The 19799-nt window shown below is 33.0% G+C and overlaps 1 protein-coding gene across 13 annotated transcripts in view; it reads left to right on the top strand.

Moving 5' to 3' along the window:
- Positions 1-19799, top strand: part of LOC103577696 (JNK-interacting protein 3) — a 58549-nt gene that overhangs the window by 26068 nt on the left and 12682 nt on the right. For 6 of the 13 annotated variants that reach the window (XM_014439761.2, XM_014439757.2, XM_014439756.2 and 3 more), the window contains 5 exons: positions 593-1497; positions 2525-2744; positions 2886-3171; positions 4028-4225; positions 6253-6342. In XM_014439761.2, coding sequence (XP_014295247.1) covers positions 593-1497; positions 2525-2744; positions 2886-3171; positions 4028-4225; positions 6253-6342 — 1699 coding nt within the window. Of the gene's footprint in view, positions 1-592; positions 1498-2524; positions 2745-2885; positions 3172-4027; positions 4226-6252; positions 6343-6468; positions 6530-7592; positions 9113-12537; positions 12575-13184; positions 13337-19799 lie in introns of those variants that run through there. The other 7 variants (XR_008404036.1, XM_014439759.2, XM_014439758.2 and 4 more) reach the window with 7 other exon arrangements.

The raw sequence follows: 19799 nt of genomic DNA, 5'->3' as shown, positions 1-19799 counted from the left end.
CAAATGATAAAAATTAGCGTATGCGCCATTTTTCCCACAAACAGGCAGAAATTTAAACTTTCAGGTACAAATCTGGTGAAAATTTGTATACACACTAAGGAACGCCTTCGGCTCGGGTAGGCCATTATACTTGCGGGTTGAAATGTCCTATTTTCCTCCCTAGGTGTGTACTATACTAGTTCGTGGCATTGGACTGAAATTGACTTGTATAGATTGACATTGAAACTTTAAATTTCATTGCTGGTATTATAAAAACTTCTTTTTCACTATGGTATGTTTATGAAAAATAATTATTTGTTATGAAGTATACTAATAGAAGGATTCTGAAAAAAATTTGATAACTACTGAAAGTTTGTCATAGTTAAATTCTTGTTTTTTTCCACTTAACATGTCTTAAGAATTCTATGATGTCTAAAAATTTGAGCGAAATTTTTTTTTTTGTTTCTTTTAAACTTCGAAAATCGCACTAATCTATTTAAAAATCTTAAAATTAGATCTCTCAATTTAAAACGTTTATTTATTAATAATAAAATTAGAAATTATCGTATAAAAAAAAATGAAATTTTCTCCTATGCTCTGTAATACATTTTAGATCTGGTGTGGGGCTGGAGTTAATTTAAGTGGTGGAAAAACTCGCGATGGTGGATTAGCTGTTGGTGGAAGTGTTTTTTACGCCGATGAAGCTAAAGAAACAGTAGTAGTAAAAGGCGAGGTTGAAGATGCCGTTGAACATTTGGATAAAGAACTACAGGAATCTGAGCAGCGACGCTTAGAAGCAGAACAACAAGATCAACAATTGAGTTCACTTGTATGGATTTGCACGTCAACTCAAAAAATGTCGAAAGTATCTGTGATAGATGCTAATAATCCTGCTGATATTTTACAAGTGTTCAATGTTTGTCAGAGCCATTTGCTCTGTATTGCAAGTGTACCTGGTGCCAAAGAAAGCGATTACATTCATAATACAGAAGATTCTTCACCTCGAATAGTGAATGGAATTAGTGAAACAGAACTGGGTAATGTCCAACGTGCCAATCACAATAGCGATCAGTCAATTGCCGGAGAAGCCACAACGAGTAATGAGACTAAAAACTGCCAGAAAATAGAAGATTCCAACGATCAAAGTCAAGCAACATCTGAAGGACCCAGTTCTTTAGAAGAAAAGCCGAGTGATAGCTCGGTAAAAATAACTGATATTGATCACAGTTCAAATACCGAACCTCAAAGCTTAGAAATAGCTGATAGTGAATCAGCTCTCATAGGTAAAATTTATTTTGTTCAAAGTAATATCGATAACACATCAACTCGAAGAGAAATTGATTCAGATGAACCAAAAGCATCTGATGATAATGATGCAACCATTGAAAAAATTTCGTCAATCCAACCAACTATGTGGTTAGGAGCTCAAAACGGAGCTATTTATGTTCATTCAGCGGTTGCTAAATGGTCTATCTGTTTGCATACAGTAATGCTCAAGGATGCAGTATTAGGGATAGTGTAAATATTTTATTCATATATTTATTTTATTTAACGCATGTACGACTAACCTGTTTTATCATAGCAGTAAATCCTGGTGAATCCGAATCACGGTCAAATACGATATTTTACGGTTGAATACGGTATTTTGTGGTAAGTTACGGTAGTTCGCGGTATTTTATGGTAAAGATACGGTGAAAGTAAAGGCAATTCATTGTGAATTTGCGGCAAGCCAGCGGTACTTTTCGGTAAAGGTGCGGTATTTTACCGCAAATTTGCGTATGTTACGGTATTTCACCGTAAAGTGAAGTATTTCACTGTATTACAGTAAAAATGCCACTAATTACGGCAAATTACCGTAAAATGCGGCAAATTTGCAGTAAAATAGGATATTTTTCTGTAAAATACGACAATTTACAGTAGTTCGGATCCGCTAGAGAAGCGAACACCAAGCTGCCGTTTATCGACCGGTGTACTATAATAAATGAGGAAGCAAATGTAGATTTCTAAATTTTTCACCAGCGTGACATAATGAATTAATAATAACACTCTACTAGAGCCATTATTGAATACCTCTCTTACATGTACTCTACTATCACAAAATGTTGACGCCAAATGGTTTCAGAGTTACATACACTAACATATTTAAAAATTTTCAATTAGTTTTTTACATTTTATATTAATTTATCGCTCTCACAGAATATTTTTACAGTAGAATTCATAATATCCAATAAATGCAATTTAGCATTGTATCAGTAAACGATCACTGTGACTACGAAGTATATATTTGATGAATCAGGATAACCAGACATGCGTTGAGTAAAGTATAGTGCGTAACTTATGGACTAACTATTATCTGTCAAACACAAAATCTTTAGCACTCGTCTCTGACCGGCACTAAGAACTCGCCTACAGTTCGTGTGTGCATGCCTCTGGTGCATACTAAAGCCATTTGGCTTGACGAATAATGGCTGATAATCCACTCGTTACGTAATGTACTATTATAATTAATTGATTGAATGTCAGTTAAAATATTTATGATTTTTAGTCACATACAGGGTAGGGTCCTAGTAGCTCTTGCTGATGGAACAGTGGCAATATTTCGCAGAGGTTCTGACGGACAGTGGGATTTGTCTAAATATCACGTTATGACTTTAGGAAGTCCACAGCATGCAATTAGATGCATGACATCTGTTTCAGGAAAAACAGTTTGGTGTGGGTACAGAAATAAAATTCATGTAATTGATCCGATTCTTATGACTCTCGAGGTAAATTGAAAATATTATTATTATTCTTAAAATCTAGTATAAAATATCATAATAAATTTGTAATTTATTTATGTTAATTATATTAAAGTAATATAACAGAATTATAAAATATAAGAGTGAAAATTAGGAATCTGTTTTCAGTGTACCATTGACGCACATCCAAGGCGAGAATCACAAGTCAGACAATTAGCTTGGCTTGGTGAAGGCGTGTGGGTTAGCATCAGATTAGATTCAACATTAAGATTATATCATGCTCATACGTATCAACATCTACAAGACGTAGACATCGAACCGTACGTCAGTAAAATGCTTGGTACTGGAAAACTTGGTTTTTCTTTTGTTAGAATCACAGCGTTACTCATCTCATCTAACAGACTGTGGATTGGAACGGGTAATGGTGTTATCATATCTGTACCATTGTCGGAAAGTAAGTAATTACATAATAATTATTATAATAAAAAAAATCGGTCTATCAGTTGACGCTGCGGGCCAGCCCCAAAACTTCCCGCTGTCTTCGAGCTCCTCGAGCTCGAAAACATTGTTGTGAATACATTTTCAAGCTCTTCGAGCTTGAAAATATTTTTGTGTGCCTTTGTTTTCGGAAAACAACGTGTTTTACCATTTTTTCTCCAACGATATCTCTCGAACGAATTGACCGATTGAGACGGTTGAGGTGCAATCGACGCATTTTATTGAGTTCTAGAGCTGATCAAATTTTGAAATTGATTTATCGTTTTTGAGAAATTTCAAAAAAATAAAAATAAATTTTTTTTTTTTGAATTCTTTCGTAAACGGTTTCTCTTGAACGAATGAATCGATTTTGATGGTTGGGGTGGCATTCGACGCGGCTTATAAAGTTTCAGAGCTGATTAGATTTTGGAATCGATCTATTGAGCATATTAAACGTTATCTAAAGAAAACATTTCCGAAAAAATTTTATTTTTGAAATATCTTCGAACGCACTTGACCGATCAAGCTCAATTTTTTACGGTTTTTAGATATTAACAAGCCGCGTCGAATAACACCTTAACGATCAAAATCGGTTCATCCGTTCAATAGTTATAAATATTTACATACATACATACGTACGTATACACATACATACACTCGGACATCATCATGAAATTAGTCAGGATAGCTTCCTAGAACCTCAAAACGTCAAAATCTGATAGAAATTTGGTTTTCGAAAATCGGACTGAAACCAATAACTTTCCGAATTTTTGAAAATAAGCGAGAAGTTAAAAATGATTAAAAAATTTGATAGTTGATTTATTTTAAAAAAGGTGCTGGAGGATCTTTGACAGTATCTAGAGTACAAAGTGTTGGAAGTAAAAGTGATGCCCCTGGTGTTGGAGTTAGAGTATTTGCTTCAGATCAAGGTGTCACACCTGGAAGTTCTGTACCATATTGCAGTATGGCACATGCTCAACTGAGCTTCCATGGTCACCGAGATGCTGTCAAAATGTTTGTCGCTGTCCCTGGTAATATAACTCATTAAATAAAAATTTATACTTTTTATTGCATGATATTCATGTTAATAAATTACACATATTTTAGCAACCTATTTTTTAAATTTTAACTTTTTAATGATACACTTCTTTTGGCGCGTTGAAAATAAAATTTTAATAAATAACGGAAATGCGCGCGCATTGCTAACGAAAATTCGACAGTATGAAGTTGGCCGTCTAAAATAATTAATTTATTTCACACCTCGGGCGCGAAGCAGAGAGGTAGTGCTCTACTGTCACCAAACTTTTTTTTGTATACTAATTGAGTTAATTCAGAAAAAGCCCAGAATTTAAACGTGGTAGTACTATTTGATTCGAACGCTATTCACACACTCCTAAAGTTGCCGCATATATTAATGTTCACAATTTATATTAAATGTAGAAAAAATTCAAAAACAATTCAAGTCCTTCGTAGCTTAAGTTGCCGAATAAAACTATGAGAATGACGATTTTATAGAAAATAAAAAATTTTGAGATTTCTCGCTTTATTTATCTAATACTTATTAATTAATTGATTCAATTAAATTATTACCACGTACATCACACAGTGATATTGGTTGCAGTATAAAAATTAATAAGAAGAGGACTAAAATGAGTCATCTAATAATAAATTGCTAACTATGCATTTTTTATGATTTTAATTATTAGAAATTTTTTTTTTTTATTTTATGTGGTCGTTTGATATTCACATTACCAAAAAATTACACTAAAAATCGGAATGTGCAGTGATAAAATCGAATAATTAATCAATATTAGATAAATAATCCAAGGAATGACAAAATTTGTTAGTTTTTATATAATTATCATCTCTACGGTTTTGTTCGGAGACTAAAACTAAAAGATACTTGAACTTTTTTGGAGTTTGCTTTTTTTCTAATTTTAATAAAAAATATCAACATTCTTCAACATATATATTTACACATCTGAGCTGTCCTCCATTTCTGATTTGACTTGAATAATTGGAGTGTCACACAGTTCAGAATGTAGAAAATTCATTGTCAATGACCGGCCGCTAATTATCATACTTCCCCGGCGATGGGCCATCCAAGGGCCGGTTTTCAAACTTTGTATGGATAAGAAAAGATGGAATTAAGTGTAATAGGAGACAGTTTCGTATGACATGACATTTTTTTTATGATATATTTACCATTATATGTTATATATTTTTTCGGCCATAATTTTATAAAAAAAAGTACTAAAATCTCGGATAAAACAGCGATTTTTAAAATTTTGCGATATTTAATTAGATTTATCTCGAAAACTACGGGTTCTACGATATTGGGTCAAATAACTTTTTTTGTAGGAAATTAAATTCCTTACAAAAAAGTTCTGTACAATTTTGTTCTAAAGTTAGTGGTTTGCGAGTAAAATGAAAAAAACCATGAAATTCGAGAAAAAATTGACTTTAAGAATTTTTACCGGTGAGGCCGGTTACAAAACGCAAATTAGCTATAAGTACTTTTAAAGAGGAAAGATTCCATTGTCATTTCCGCCTGATAGCGACTAAATATTATGAAATGCCGCGAAGTTGTAGATAATTGAAAAAAAAAATTAAAATTTACGTGTTAATTAAATGGGAAAATTTCAAATTCATTTAGCGAGTACTTAAAATTAAAATTAAGGGCTCAAATTTGGTGGAAATTTTTTTTTTATGTCTAGAATAATATTCCGTCAATGGAACGAAAAAAAAAAAATAGTCGTTTCAAATGAGCCACCTTAGTATTCACGGTGGTAAAATGGAACAAACCCACCGTGCAGTGCTGCCAGATCGTGCCATATTTTTACCCCCTCCTGCCATTACACTCCATACTATTTCACCTCGGGAAAGGGTGAAAATATCGCATGATCTGGTACCACGGCCACCGTGTAACCATGGTGGATCCACGGTGTTTCCAGCGTGATCCAAATCTGCGAGGGCACGCATTCACTTATTTTTATTCAACAAAAAGATTTTGAGACTCATTAAAAAAAAATTTTTTTTTCTGTCGCTCAATTATCAGGTCACGGAGGTCAAAGCGCTATTTCTGATGGTACACAACCAGCGATGTTAGTTCTCTCAGGTGGAGAAGGATATATTGATTTTCGTGTTGGTAAGTAATAAGAATATAATCTATTACCTCAATAATTATTAATTGATAATGATATTTTTCAAATAATGGTTGATACATATGATTGCACAATAAATACCAGGATAATTAGAAAATTGATAATTCCAGCAGAAGAAGCTGAAGACGAAAATGATGTGGCAACTCATCTTATAGTTTGGCAGTTGGTCAGGTATGCCCCCAGAGAGTAATATCACGCGTTAAATTATCACTCACAATTTTACAGTACTAATAATTAATTTCTGAGGTAAAAACACCAATTATTGACACTATAAGAGACACGATTATTATTTCATTTTTTTTTTTTTTACCATATTAACGATTAATATTATTGAATTTGGATTTTAACAGTGTCGTAATTAATCTTTTATCTAATCAAATTCATGCTTTTTAATAATAATAAATTAGATTTACTAATTAATTTCAAGTGATGAAATAAATAACCAGGATACACCAATTATTAACAGGTTAAAAACTCGACTGATTTAACTATTTACATGCTGTTACTCCAATTATTGACACCCATAATGCGCATGCGTCATTAATCTGTAGAACTAAATATAGGGAATAAAGTCTCCAAATAATTTCTAGTTTATCAATTAATTGGACAGATTTCAATCACGAAACTACTCAAAATATTTTTTAATCAACCAAAAATTAAAATCGATTAATCACTTTTTTTATAACCATTAAATAGTAAATACATGACAGCGTGGGTTCACCGGAATCCGGAATTGTCGTTAAGGTTTGTGACAGACTTATGTTTAAAAAAGAGACGTTACGGCGCTGTCTATTAACCAGTGATGCTAGAACGTGGGATTTTTTTACCCCTTCCCGTGGTGAAATAGCATGGAGTGCAATGGCAGGAGGGGGTAAAAAAATCCCACGTTCTGACATCACTGCTACTAACCTGTCAATATGAGATGTAACTTCAATATTACGTACTGATTATTGACATCCACTATTTTAAAATTAAAAATCATAAAATTTACTGTAAATATATCATATTGTTAATTTTTCATATTTTAGTTCTTGATAAAAAAAAAAAAGTTTATGTGATTAGCCGGAAAAAATAATTAAAAATCATCGTTTTAAAGAAATTATTTTCTAACTTGAATGGTTAAGAAAATTGACGCTCACAAGCCGTTTTGATAGATACAAATAAATTTAATTTTTTTTTATTTATAAATATTTGATATTTTCATTAACAAAAAAATTTTTTTCAATTTTTGAAGCTAAGCTTTTTTACGCGGGTTTGGGATGGGGACCTAACACAGAAAAAGTAAAACGTCAGAAAAAAGTGCAACGGAAATGAGCGAGAAAGAATGAGCGAGAGAGAAGGCACTGCCACAGGGCCCACAGGGTGCGCGCTGCCTGTTTACTCTTCTCTCTCTTGTATTGGGTATGTGTTATTTTATGTGTGTAATGTATATGGGGCATTCCACGCCGAATCGACCACTTTTGACCCCTGACTCCTTTCGATTTCGACCAAGACACTTGATCAAGATTCTTTATCCAGACTGGTAGCAGACTTGAGCCAGTCTGTGATCAGAATTTGATCAAATTCTTGGCCCAGAGGCTTGACATAGACTTGCGTGAGAAACGCAAAAGACGACGAGCGCGCACCTACTTCCCTCCTTTCTACTTGAATGTGAAAAGTATAGTATTGGCGTGGTTCTCATTTGTAGTCTAGCCAACAAGTTTAAAAATGTTATTTTTTTACAATTACGCATTGAGTTTGTAGTAAAGCCTAGAACAGCTGATTTCCAGAATTTTCTAGCACTTAAAAATTTTTTGAAGTTTTTTAATAGATTAAGATGAATAATTAAAATCATAAATAATGGGAATAGAATTCCGGAAGTTGTGACAATTTTATTGAAAATTGCTTCTTCTTTCATAATCGTTTGTTAATTTTACGCTTCCTCTACTAATTTTTTATTTATTGCTAATAATCAGAGTCTCTCGTTTTTTCTATTTGGTTTTGACTTATAAAAATTGCTATATTGATTTATAAAAAAAAATGTCATGTCAAATTTATTGATAAATTTAATAAGCTGTCACTCGTATTTAAAAAAAAAATAGATTCATTTTCTACAGAGAACTCACTTCGCGACTACAGTATTGTAAATGAAACTAATATAGAATGAGAACCTTTACTCTATAAGATAGTCCCAAAGTTTAGTAATAGATGGCCCCAGATTTCTGGTCAAATTCTTGATAAATTCTGACCACAGTCTGGCTCAAGTTTTGATCAATAATCTTGATCAAGAATCTGGACCAATTATTGTACAATTCGTGATCTAAAATCTTTCTAAAGTATCTTGATCCATGCTGGCACAAGGTTTTTACCAAATTGCTACTAGGGACGATTATACAGTATTATATACTTGATTCATAGTCTCATTCTACAACTAAAATGACTAGGATTTATGTTTGATATAATTAATAGTCAATGATTTTAAAAATAATTCAACGAATCATTTATTAGTTTTTTCTCTGGCGTTTAAATATTTTACATACTCGATGTTCATTTAAGTTTGAAAAGTTTTTAACATATAAACAACAATCCGAGTCATTTTAGTTGTAGAATGAGACTATGAATCGAGTATATACTACTGTAAAATCGTTTAGTTGCATTTATTTTATTATAGAAACAAAGTTTTTGAAGAAAAAAAATTTTTTAGTATTGGAAATATGAAAATTTTTTTTCATTCGAATAAAATAAATAGAAAAAAAATTCGGCCCACTCTGGGATTGGCGGGAATAATCGTGGAATTATTTGAAGTTTTTTTTGAAAAAAAAAAAAAAAAATAAAAAAAAAAAATAATGAATAAATAAAAAATTTCGAACTTCAAGAAAATAACGGTTTCTCTCAAATAATTTCACAGAATTTATCATCTTAAAATATTTTTGTATTTTTAACTTCCCGCTAAGAAAGTCGATGATTTTCAAAAATTTCGAGAAGTTATTGTTTTCACCCCGATTTGCGAAAATCGAAATTCCAACAGATGTCGACGTTTTGAGGTTCTAGGAAGCTATTCTGATGTATGTATGTAAATATTTATAACTCTTGAACGGATGGACCGATTTTGATCGTCGAGGTGTTGTTCGATGCGGCTTGTTAAATATTATAAGCACTTGAAATTTGAGATTAATTGGTAAGGTAAGTTCGGAGATATTTCAAAAATTAAATTTTTTCAAAAATGTTTTTTTTGAATAACTTTTAATTCGCTCGATGGATTGATTCCAAAATCTAATCAGCTCTGAAACTTTATAAGCCGCGTCGAATGCCACCCCAACCATCAAAATCGATTCATTCGTTCAAGAGAAACCGTTTACGAAAGAATTCAAAAAAAAAAAATTTATTTTTATTTTTTTTTAATTTCTCAAAAACGATAAATCGATTTCAAAATTTGATCAGCTCTAGAACTCAATAAAACGCGTCGATTGCCATCTCAACCGTCTCGATCTGTGAATTCGTTCGAGAGATATCATAGCAGAAAATATGGTAAAAAACGTCATTTTTCGAAAACAAAGGCATACGAAAGTATTTTCGAGCTCGAAAATGTCTTCTCAACAATGATTTCGAGCTCAAGGAGCTTGAAAGCAGCGGGAAGTTATGGGGCTTGCCCGCAGGGTCAACTGTCAGACCGATTTTTTTTTTGAAAGTTCATTCAAAAACGAAAATTTTGAAAAAAAAAAAAACGTCCCGAAAAGTCAATTTTTGAAAGAATTATAACTATTTGAAAATAAAAAAGCCATTTTTTTTGAAAATTCATAACTTTCAGTGAAATCGAAAGGAGTCAAGGTCAAAAGTGGTCGATTTGGCGTGGAATGCCCCATATATATAAACCTATATTTATACGTATATGCATGTATTCAGATCCATGTGGTGTAGTGCATTTAACCTCCTTTTTTCGTATTTACTATCATATTATTTATAATACATAATGAAAAACAAATGATTTAATATGTTATATAACAACAACAATAATATCCCTGATTAAACAAAACGATTTGTGGCGATTAAAACTGTTTTAAATCGTCATAAGTCGTCAATGATGATTAAAAACGATTAAATCTTCAGAATGAAGATTAAAGACGATTCATGACGATTTTTAATTTTAATCGTCATTAATCGTTTTTAATCGTAAGATTTTAACAGGGTAATTTTCAACCTTGCTATGTTTTGATGAGGAATTAAATTTAATTATACACGATATTTAACAAATATAATTATCAATTTTATTCGTCACATAACAATTATACCCACCGGGTTTTATTTCACTTATAATTTATTAACAAAGTTTATCCACCGGACTTTATACTCTTACTACCTAACTAGTCTCCTGGACTTTTATAACACTAACTTATTTAAAAGAAAAACTATTTAGTCCCCAGGACAATAAATTTGGCCACCGACCTGATCCCCCTGGATCAATTATTTTAACTGAGTCCCCTGGACTTTTACAAGTATTTTAAAATAAAAATGGCAACTTGCCAGATCCCCTGGATCTTAATTAAAATTTTAATTCCCCTGGAATTATTTTATCTCTCTCACTCTCTCTCTCACACACACACACACATACATATTTTTATTTAATCAATTTACTGTCCACTGGACTTAACTCTCACACACACACAATTTAAATTTTCCAAATTACAAATTCCGATTTTAAAAGTTAATTTTAGTGACTATTAATTTTTCCTTTTAATTATAATAATTATTTTCCCGACATTACTCGACTTTACCAAATTTTCCCAGTATTAATTTTTAGTAATGAAGTGATGAAATTTACTGACGCCAGCGACCGATGCTATCTCTCTCTATTTCACGCCTCTATTGCTATCCCAATCCGTTGCGTGTATTTCTTTCTTCGCATTCAATTTCAATTTCTTAAAAAAGTTTATAAATTTACTGACATCAATTTATTCTACTCAAATTTAATTAATTAAAATCTCAATCTTTTACCACGATTTTCACAGCACTTGATTTTTAGTCTTGTAAATTTTAACTTATTAAATACCGATCAATTGATTATATAACGATGACTTAATAACTATTATAATTTCTGGCCTCCTGCCGAGAATTTTACTCCTTAATTGACAATTAATGATTAATAAATTCTGACCTCGCTGCCGAGAATTATTTGACTAAACCCGTGGTTAATTTTTATTTTATTTCTCTACCATAAATTCTGGCGTCCCCGCCGAGAATTTACTCTATTGAAGACGCTAAGTTGTTAACAGTTCTGATAACTTCATTCTCGATGTTAATTAATTTAATAATTTTGACTTACCTGCCGAGAAATAATTTACGCACAGCACTACGATGTTAACACTGAACTTTGCACTTATTCACCGGATGATACCCTTGGCGTCTATCTAGCTTCACTTGGTCTTTCCTTGGTTTCCGGTCTTCTGGATAAGGCTCACGGCAGATGGACGTCCATTAGGCTTGTCGGCTCGACCGACCCTCCTCGATTTTGTGACTGTCCTGTGGTTATATATTTTTAGCTCGGCCATTTTCGGCAACTTCCGGAAAATTGCGTCCCACTTAATTCATTTTGGGACAGAAGTCCGAGCTTCTTTAATTAGCGCATCCAGCGACAAGTCGAAAAACTCTAACGGGTACTTATTTGGGTTTACGGCTCGGGTAATTGACCAGCCGCGGAAAATCACGATTTTCCTTGATGATAAATTAAATTTTACCCCGTTACAAAATAATAAATCGTCTTTTGATGATTGGGGACGATTAAATCTGAAAATCCATGACGATTATGACGATTAATGATGATTTAATTTTTAATTGTTTTTAATCGTCACAAATCGTTTTGTTTAATCAGGATAATAATATTAATAATAATGATGATGATGGTGATGATGATAATGATATAATAGAGATCATAATAATAAACTACGGTGTGTAATATATTAAAAATATTAAAAGAATGTATTTTGTGATGAATAGCTCAGATTAATTAGACAATTGCATTAAATACTTGATGCAAATTTAATTAATTTCAAAACTAAACATTAATATTATTCTTATTTTCATATACCTAAAAATAATCCTGAAGTTGATCGACATCTAACATTTTTTAAAATAAAAATTCTATAATCTTTGAAAAAAAAAATTTTTGGAATTGATAACAACACTACTATTTTTTTTGTCATTAGGACGATTACTATTTTAGTCTAGTAAAAAAAGAATTATCTTCGTTATAATTCAAAAGTAAAATTTTGAATTATTTATCTCTAGGTTATAAATTAAAAAGAAAATAAAAAGTTTGCTTGATTTATGTTACATTTTTCGAAATCTACACGAGTACTTGTTGATTTCTTTCGATTTTCAATTCTAATTTTTAGAATTATCGCATATCTGGCATTTTTAAAATAAAAAATTATATAACTTTTGAAACAGATGATTTTTTTTTAAATTGTTATATTGGTTTATAACTTTAAAATAAAGAATTGAATTATTAATTTTCAAGTTTTAATTTAAATGTATATATTTTTCTCACAAGTAAAAATTACTCGTTTAAATTAACTGGAAAATAAATACGAGTAACTGTTCCCATTTAAAAAAAAAAATCATCTACTTCAAAAGTTGCATGGTTTATTATTTTAAGAATATCAGATGTCCGCTAATTTTAGTTATTAGAATTGAAAATAAAATTAGAAAAAAAAATTCGTGAAGATTTCAAAAAATGTTGAATAAATCGAAGAAGATTTTTATTTTTACATTAATCTATAATCTAAAAAGTAATGATTTATGATTGAATTTTTAAATTATAATGAAAATACTTATTTTTTTACAAAACTAGAAAAATAATCGTGTAAGGGTATGCCCTTGCTTTCCCGTACCAGGAAGTTCGAGCAATCCTCCTTGTCCGGCTGCTTCGATGATGAGCAACTGGGTTCTGAAATATCTAGTATGACTGAGTTCACGGCCTGATTACAGGATAGAGGAAATGATGTAATGAGTTTATTTTATACTATACTTCTTTATTATAATATTATTTTATTGATTTAATTAATGTTCTCTTTATTTAACAAATCTAAGCAACTGAACATGTGTGTTTGTACATTCGGAAAATATTAAAGAATTATTACAGTTAGTGCATAAATAGAAAATCCTGGGTCTGATTTCATGAGTAATATAATCGATTTGAAAAATTTCTTTTTTTTACAATATTACTATCTGCTAATCATGATTTCCAGCTTAACGATTTATCTTAATCATTTCTTATCGCAAAGTTATAAATGAAATTTAAAGATTTATTTATAATGTTCAACAAATTAAAAGAGAAATAAAATTTAACAAAATTCTATTTATAGATAACTCCGCGTTTAGCAAACTTATAATTGACTGCATGAAGACTTACATCGATGATCTCGTAAAATGCGTAGGACATCTTGAGCGTGGATTACAACGTACTTGATTGACCCTTTTGCAAGATTATTGGCGATGACTCGAAATTATGGCACTGATTTTATTACACAGATTTAAAATGTAATTTATTAACTGACTAGAATTTTACAAGAAATAAACTGACTAGACTTTTTCAATAAATAAACGGACTTAACAATAAGTTAACGGACTTTACAATACAACAAATTGACTAGATTTGACTAGTACAAAATATAGAACAGCAATATGTGCTTAGTGAGCTGGAGAGTGTAGAGTAAGGACCTGGCTAGACGTCCTCAGCCCTTCTTCACACCTCCCAGCTGATTGCTAGATCCTACGTGTGTACTAATTGTATGCTCACTGTATGCTAACTGATTTCATCGCCAATTGCAAGCCCTTATATAGCCATAAAATTCGCGGAGGGGTCATTTACGTGACCTCGTCTTAACTTCCGTCTAGGATGTCTGTCACACTGACCCATGGGCCTCTTTCGAAGTCTCGGTGAACCGGGAAGCAAATATGCGTTGATAAGGGTGGTGTGTGAACTGAGGGGCTCCCTGAAATGGCGCGACCGATTTAAGCAGTCGAACCTCTAGCTGCCCCGTCACAATCGTTTAAATCTCAATAAAATAAGCACGAGTATTTTTTTCAATTCTAAAATAAAAATTTTTTTTTTAAAGTTGAGAATTTTTAATTTAGAAAATATCAGGTGTCGGCTAAGCTCAGGGTCATTCCTAAAAATATTTAAATAATAATTTACTATTATTTAGCGAAATTAAATTATATTAATCAATAAATAATTAGGGTTTTATGTAGAACGGAAAAGGAGCTTAGCTTCTCTTGGGTGTCCCATGAGACACACGTCTTTTTTAATTATAAAGATTGTTTAAAAATATATACGATTATTATTAATATAGTAGGTAATTAAATATGTTTTAAAATAAGATAGGGTATCAATAATTGGACCCCTGTCAATAATTGGTGCTTTTACCTCAAAACATCTTAAACAAAAAATAAAATGCTTTTCTAACACAACATTCGATTAGTATTTTTAAAATAAATTTTACATTTTTATCATTGCTTTTTTTTTTAATAAACTAACAAAATTGATGTACTGGATGTTATTTAACAGCAAAAATAAATGGCAATAACAATTTTGTATAAAAATAATATAAATAATAATTTTGGTAATTAGATAATTCATTATTCTGGCTCTCTGGGGGTAACATGGGAGATTTTTTAATCAAAGTATATATTGAGAGAAAAATTACTATACTAAAAATAGCATAAGGACAGTATGGAATTACGGTCAAATTTACCGATAACACATAAATTATTAAAATACATCTAATAGGATTTACAACGTGTATTGTAATTTTTACAGATGATTAAATGTTATTTTAGAATTTTTTAACAGCTACATTTTAATTGATCATGCGAAATTAAAATATTTAGTAAAATATTCGTAAAAAATAAAATAAAAGCAATAAAGTACAAAAAATTGTAATTAAAAGATGGCTAAAAAAATGGGTAAGGTGTATTTAAGGCCATTCTCCAAGGGTACATAAAATTTTTTTCAAAAAATGTGGCCGGCAGCCGCAATAAAAAAGTTCTAAAGCTAAAAAACTTTGAAATTAAATTAAAATTATTTAAAGTAATAAGAATGCAAAAAATGTTAATTTTTAAAAAGATGAAAACATTTATATATTTTTTTAAGATTATTAGTTAATGCTAGCAACCCGTGAAAAATAATTCATACATGGCCATATATGAATGCTCCTTATATGGCCACGTATGAAAATTGGTCATACATGGCCATATATACCTATATATGATCATACATGGCCGTCCATGTAAATTGTATGACCATACATAGCTTGATACGGCCATATATAACTTGTTATGACTATGTATAGAAATTTTAACTAAATTAAAGAAATTTTTTTTTTTTTCTTAATCATTTTGGCGATGCAGAGATCATCAGATATGCGAATAATTGAATCCCTAATCGAATTGGAAATTTTTAATTCAGAGAAAAAACGCTAGACTTATGAATGACCACACCCGCTTTAGTAGGATCCGAACCCGGGACCTTTCGTACGAGAGACCAACGCTTTGACAACTAGGCTATGCAACCGACAGTTACAACGAAATTTAGTTGTGCTACGCAGGATTGAAAGAATATAATCACTTTTGAAAAAGCAAAATATAATCATCCATATGCTCTTAGTGATATCAAAAAAATTCCTTATTTTTTTTACACTACTTTATCCTGTTTATAAATTATTGTATTATTTAGCTCAAATTTTTTTTGTCTATATATGACCATATATGCCCATACATGGGTCTATGTGATATATAAGATAGTATGAAAACAGACAGTGCGCTATCAAATATGATAATAGATAACGCATTAGAATCATGCGAATAGTTCGAACTTACGAGTTATTTATTTCGCATCGAGTCAAGCTATTCATATTTGAAAATCATTCGGAACTTTTAGATGTTACGTGCACCCTAAATTTTTTTGAAATTATTATTGTTATTATCAGTGATTGGCAAATTTTACTAAAAAGTAGCTCAGCTGATACCTCATTCGTGAAATTTCAAATATATCGAGCGACATTTAACAATTTACATTTTGACTTTAAATTTCAGCACTCCGATTTCCTATTTATGTAACATAGGAAAATTTTTTTGCAGTATCAACTTGATTTTTTGGCGTTAAAAATTTTTTTTTTTGAAAAGAAGAAGTTTAAAGTTTTATAGGGCATAAAATTTGCTACAGAAAAGTTTGTGAAAGCCAAGTAGGTACGACCAATGATACTCGAGTTACAGAGTTTGAAAGGTTGGCCTTAATTATAGTTAGCATTAAATTTCCTAATATTGAGAATTCATTAGTTTACGCAACAAATTTAAACAAAGTTTTTGTATATAGTTCATACATGCCCATGTATGAACTATACATGGCTGTATTTAAAATACTGCATATGGTACACGTACTCCTATTCTCCTACTCTCAACACACTTAACTCACTGCGCATACATACTCCGTACTTGCATACATACTCTCAACTCTTCATTCACACATCTAACTCGATACATGTACTGACTTTATCTCTCTCTAACACACAGACTCACACTTACTCTACCTCTTGTTTTCACCTCGATTTTCGAAAATCGAGTTTTCATCAGATGTCAACGTTTTGAGGTCCTAGGAAGCTATCCTGACTATTTTCAAAATGATTTCCGAGTGACCGGTCTATAACTTTTTAACTAATGAATCGATTTGAATGGTTCTTGCGGCAATTGAAAGAGCTTGTTAGCCATTAACTTTCCTAAAAATTTCAGATCATTTTACTAAGTAGACTCGAAAACATTAGCGAATTACGAAAAAAAAATCGGTCTATCGGTTGACCCTGCGGGTCAGCCCCAGAACTTCCCGCAATTTTCGAGCTCCTTGAGCTCAAAAACATTGTTGCGAGTACAGTTTCGAGCTCCTTGAGCTCGAAAGTACTGTTGTATGCTATTATTTTAAGAAAAAACGTTTTTTAGCATTTTGTTCTCCCACGATATCTTACGAACGAATTAACCGATTGAGATAATTAAGGCGGCAATCAACGCGTTTTATTGAGTTCTTGTGCTGATTAGATTTTGGAATTGATCGATCGAGCCATTTCTGAAAAATTTGAAAAAAACTAAAAAAAAAAAAATTATTTTTTTTGTTTTTCTTCCATATCTTAGAGTTTATTTGATCGATCGATTTGAAATTTTAGAAAAGTTGACGGCCAACAAACTCTTTTGATTGCCACCTCAAACATGTTAATCGGTCAGTTCATTGAAAAGATATTAAAAGTTTACATCCACACACACACACACACACACACACACACACACACACACACACACACACACACACACACACACACACACACACACACACACACACACACACACACACACACACACACACACACACACACACACACACACACACACACACACACACACACACACACACACACACACACACACACACACACACACACACACACACACACACACACACACACACACACACACACACACACACACACACACACACACACACACACACACACACACACACACACACACACACACACACACACACACACACACACACACACACACACACACACACACACACACACACACACACACACACACACACACACACACACACACACACACACACACACACACACACACACACACACACACACACACACACACACACACACACACACACACACACACACACACACACACACACACACACACACACACACACACACACACACACACACACACACACACACACACACACACACACACACACACACACACACACACACACACACACACACACACACACACACACACACACACACACACACACACACACACACACACACACACACACACACACACACACACACACACACACACACACACACACACACACACACACACACACACACACACACACACACACACACACACACACACACACACACACACACACACACACACACACACACACACACACACACACACACACACACACACACACACACACACACACACACACACACACACACACACACACACACACACACACACACACACACACACACACACACACACACACACACACACACACACACACACACACACACACACACACACACACACACACACACACACACACACACACACACACACACACACACACACACACACACACACACACACACACACACACACACACACACACACACACACACACACACACACACACACACACACACACACACACACACACACACACACACACACACACACACACACACACACACACACACACACACACACACACACACACACACACACACACACACACACACACACACACACACACACACACACACACACACACACACACACACACACACACACACACACACACACACACACACACACACACACACACACACACACACACACACACACACACACACACACACACACACACACACACACACACACACACACACACACACACACACACACACACACACACACACACACACACACACACACACACACACACACACACACACACACACACACACACACACACACACACACACACACACACACACACACACACACACACACACACACACACACACACACACACACACACACACACACACACACACACACACACACACACACACACACACACACACACACACACACACACACACACACACACACACACACACACACACACACACACACACACACACACACACACACACACACACACACACACACACACACACACACACACACACACACACACACACACACACACACACACACACACACACACACACACACACACACACACACACACACACACACACACACACACACACACACACACACACACACACACACACACACACACACACACACACACACACACACACACACACACACACACACACACACACACACACACACACACACACACACACACACACACACACACACATATAAAGACACTCGGGCATCCTTCTGAAAATAGTCAGAATAGCTTCCTAGGACCTCAAAACGTTGACATCTGATAAAAACTCGATTTTCGAAAATCAGGGTGAAACCGATAACTTCCCGAATTTTTGAAAATTAATCATTTTCTTAGCGGGAAGTTAAAAATAATTTTTTTTTTCAGTTTTTAAGTGATTTCTCAGAAACGAATTAAACGATCGACTTTAACATCTAATCAGCTCTAGAACTTTATAAAACGCTTCGATCGCTGCCTTAGCCATCTCAATCAGTTAATGCGTTCGAGAGATACCGTTGGAGAAAGAAATGGTAAAAAATAAACTTTTCCAAATACCTTCGAAATGGCTGAACCGATCGATTCCAAATTTCAATCAGCTCTAGAAAATTGTTAAATACGCCGATTGCCACA

Source organism: Microplitis demolitor, chromosome 1 (genome assembly GCF_026212275.2).
Source record: "Microplitis demolitor isolate Queensland-Clemson2020A chromosome 1, iyMicDemo2.1a, whole genome shotgun sequence".
Lineage (NCBI taxonomy): Eukaryota > Metazoa > Arthropoda > Insecta > Hymenoptera > Braconidae > Microplitis > Microplitis demolitor.
The sequence above is the reverse complement of the archived record's forward strand: the minus strand, read 5'-3'. Positions and strand labels throughout refer to the sequence as shown.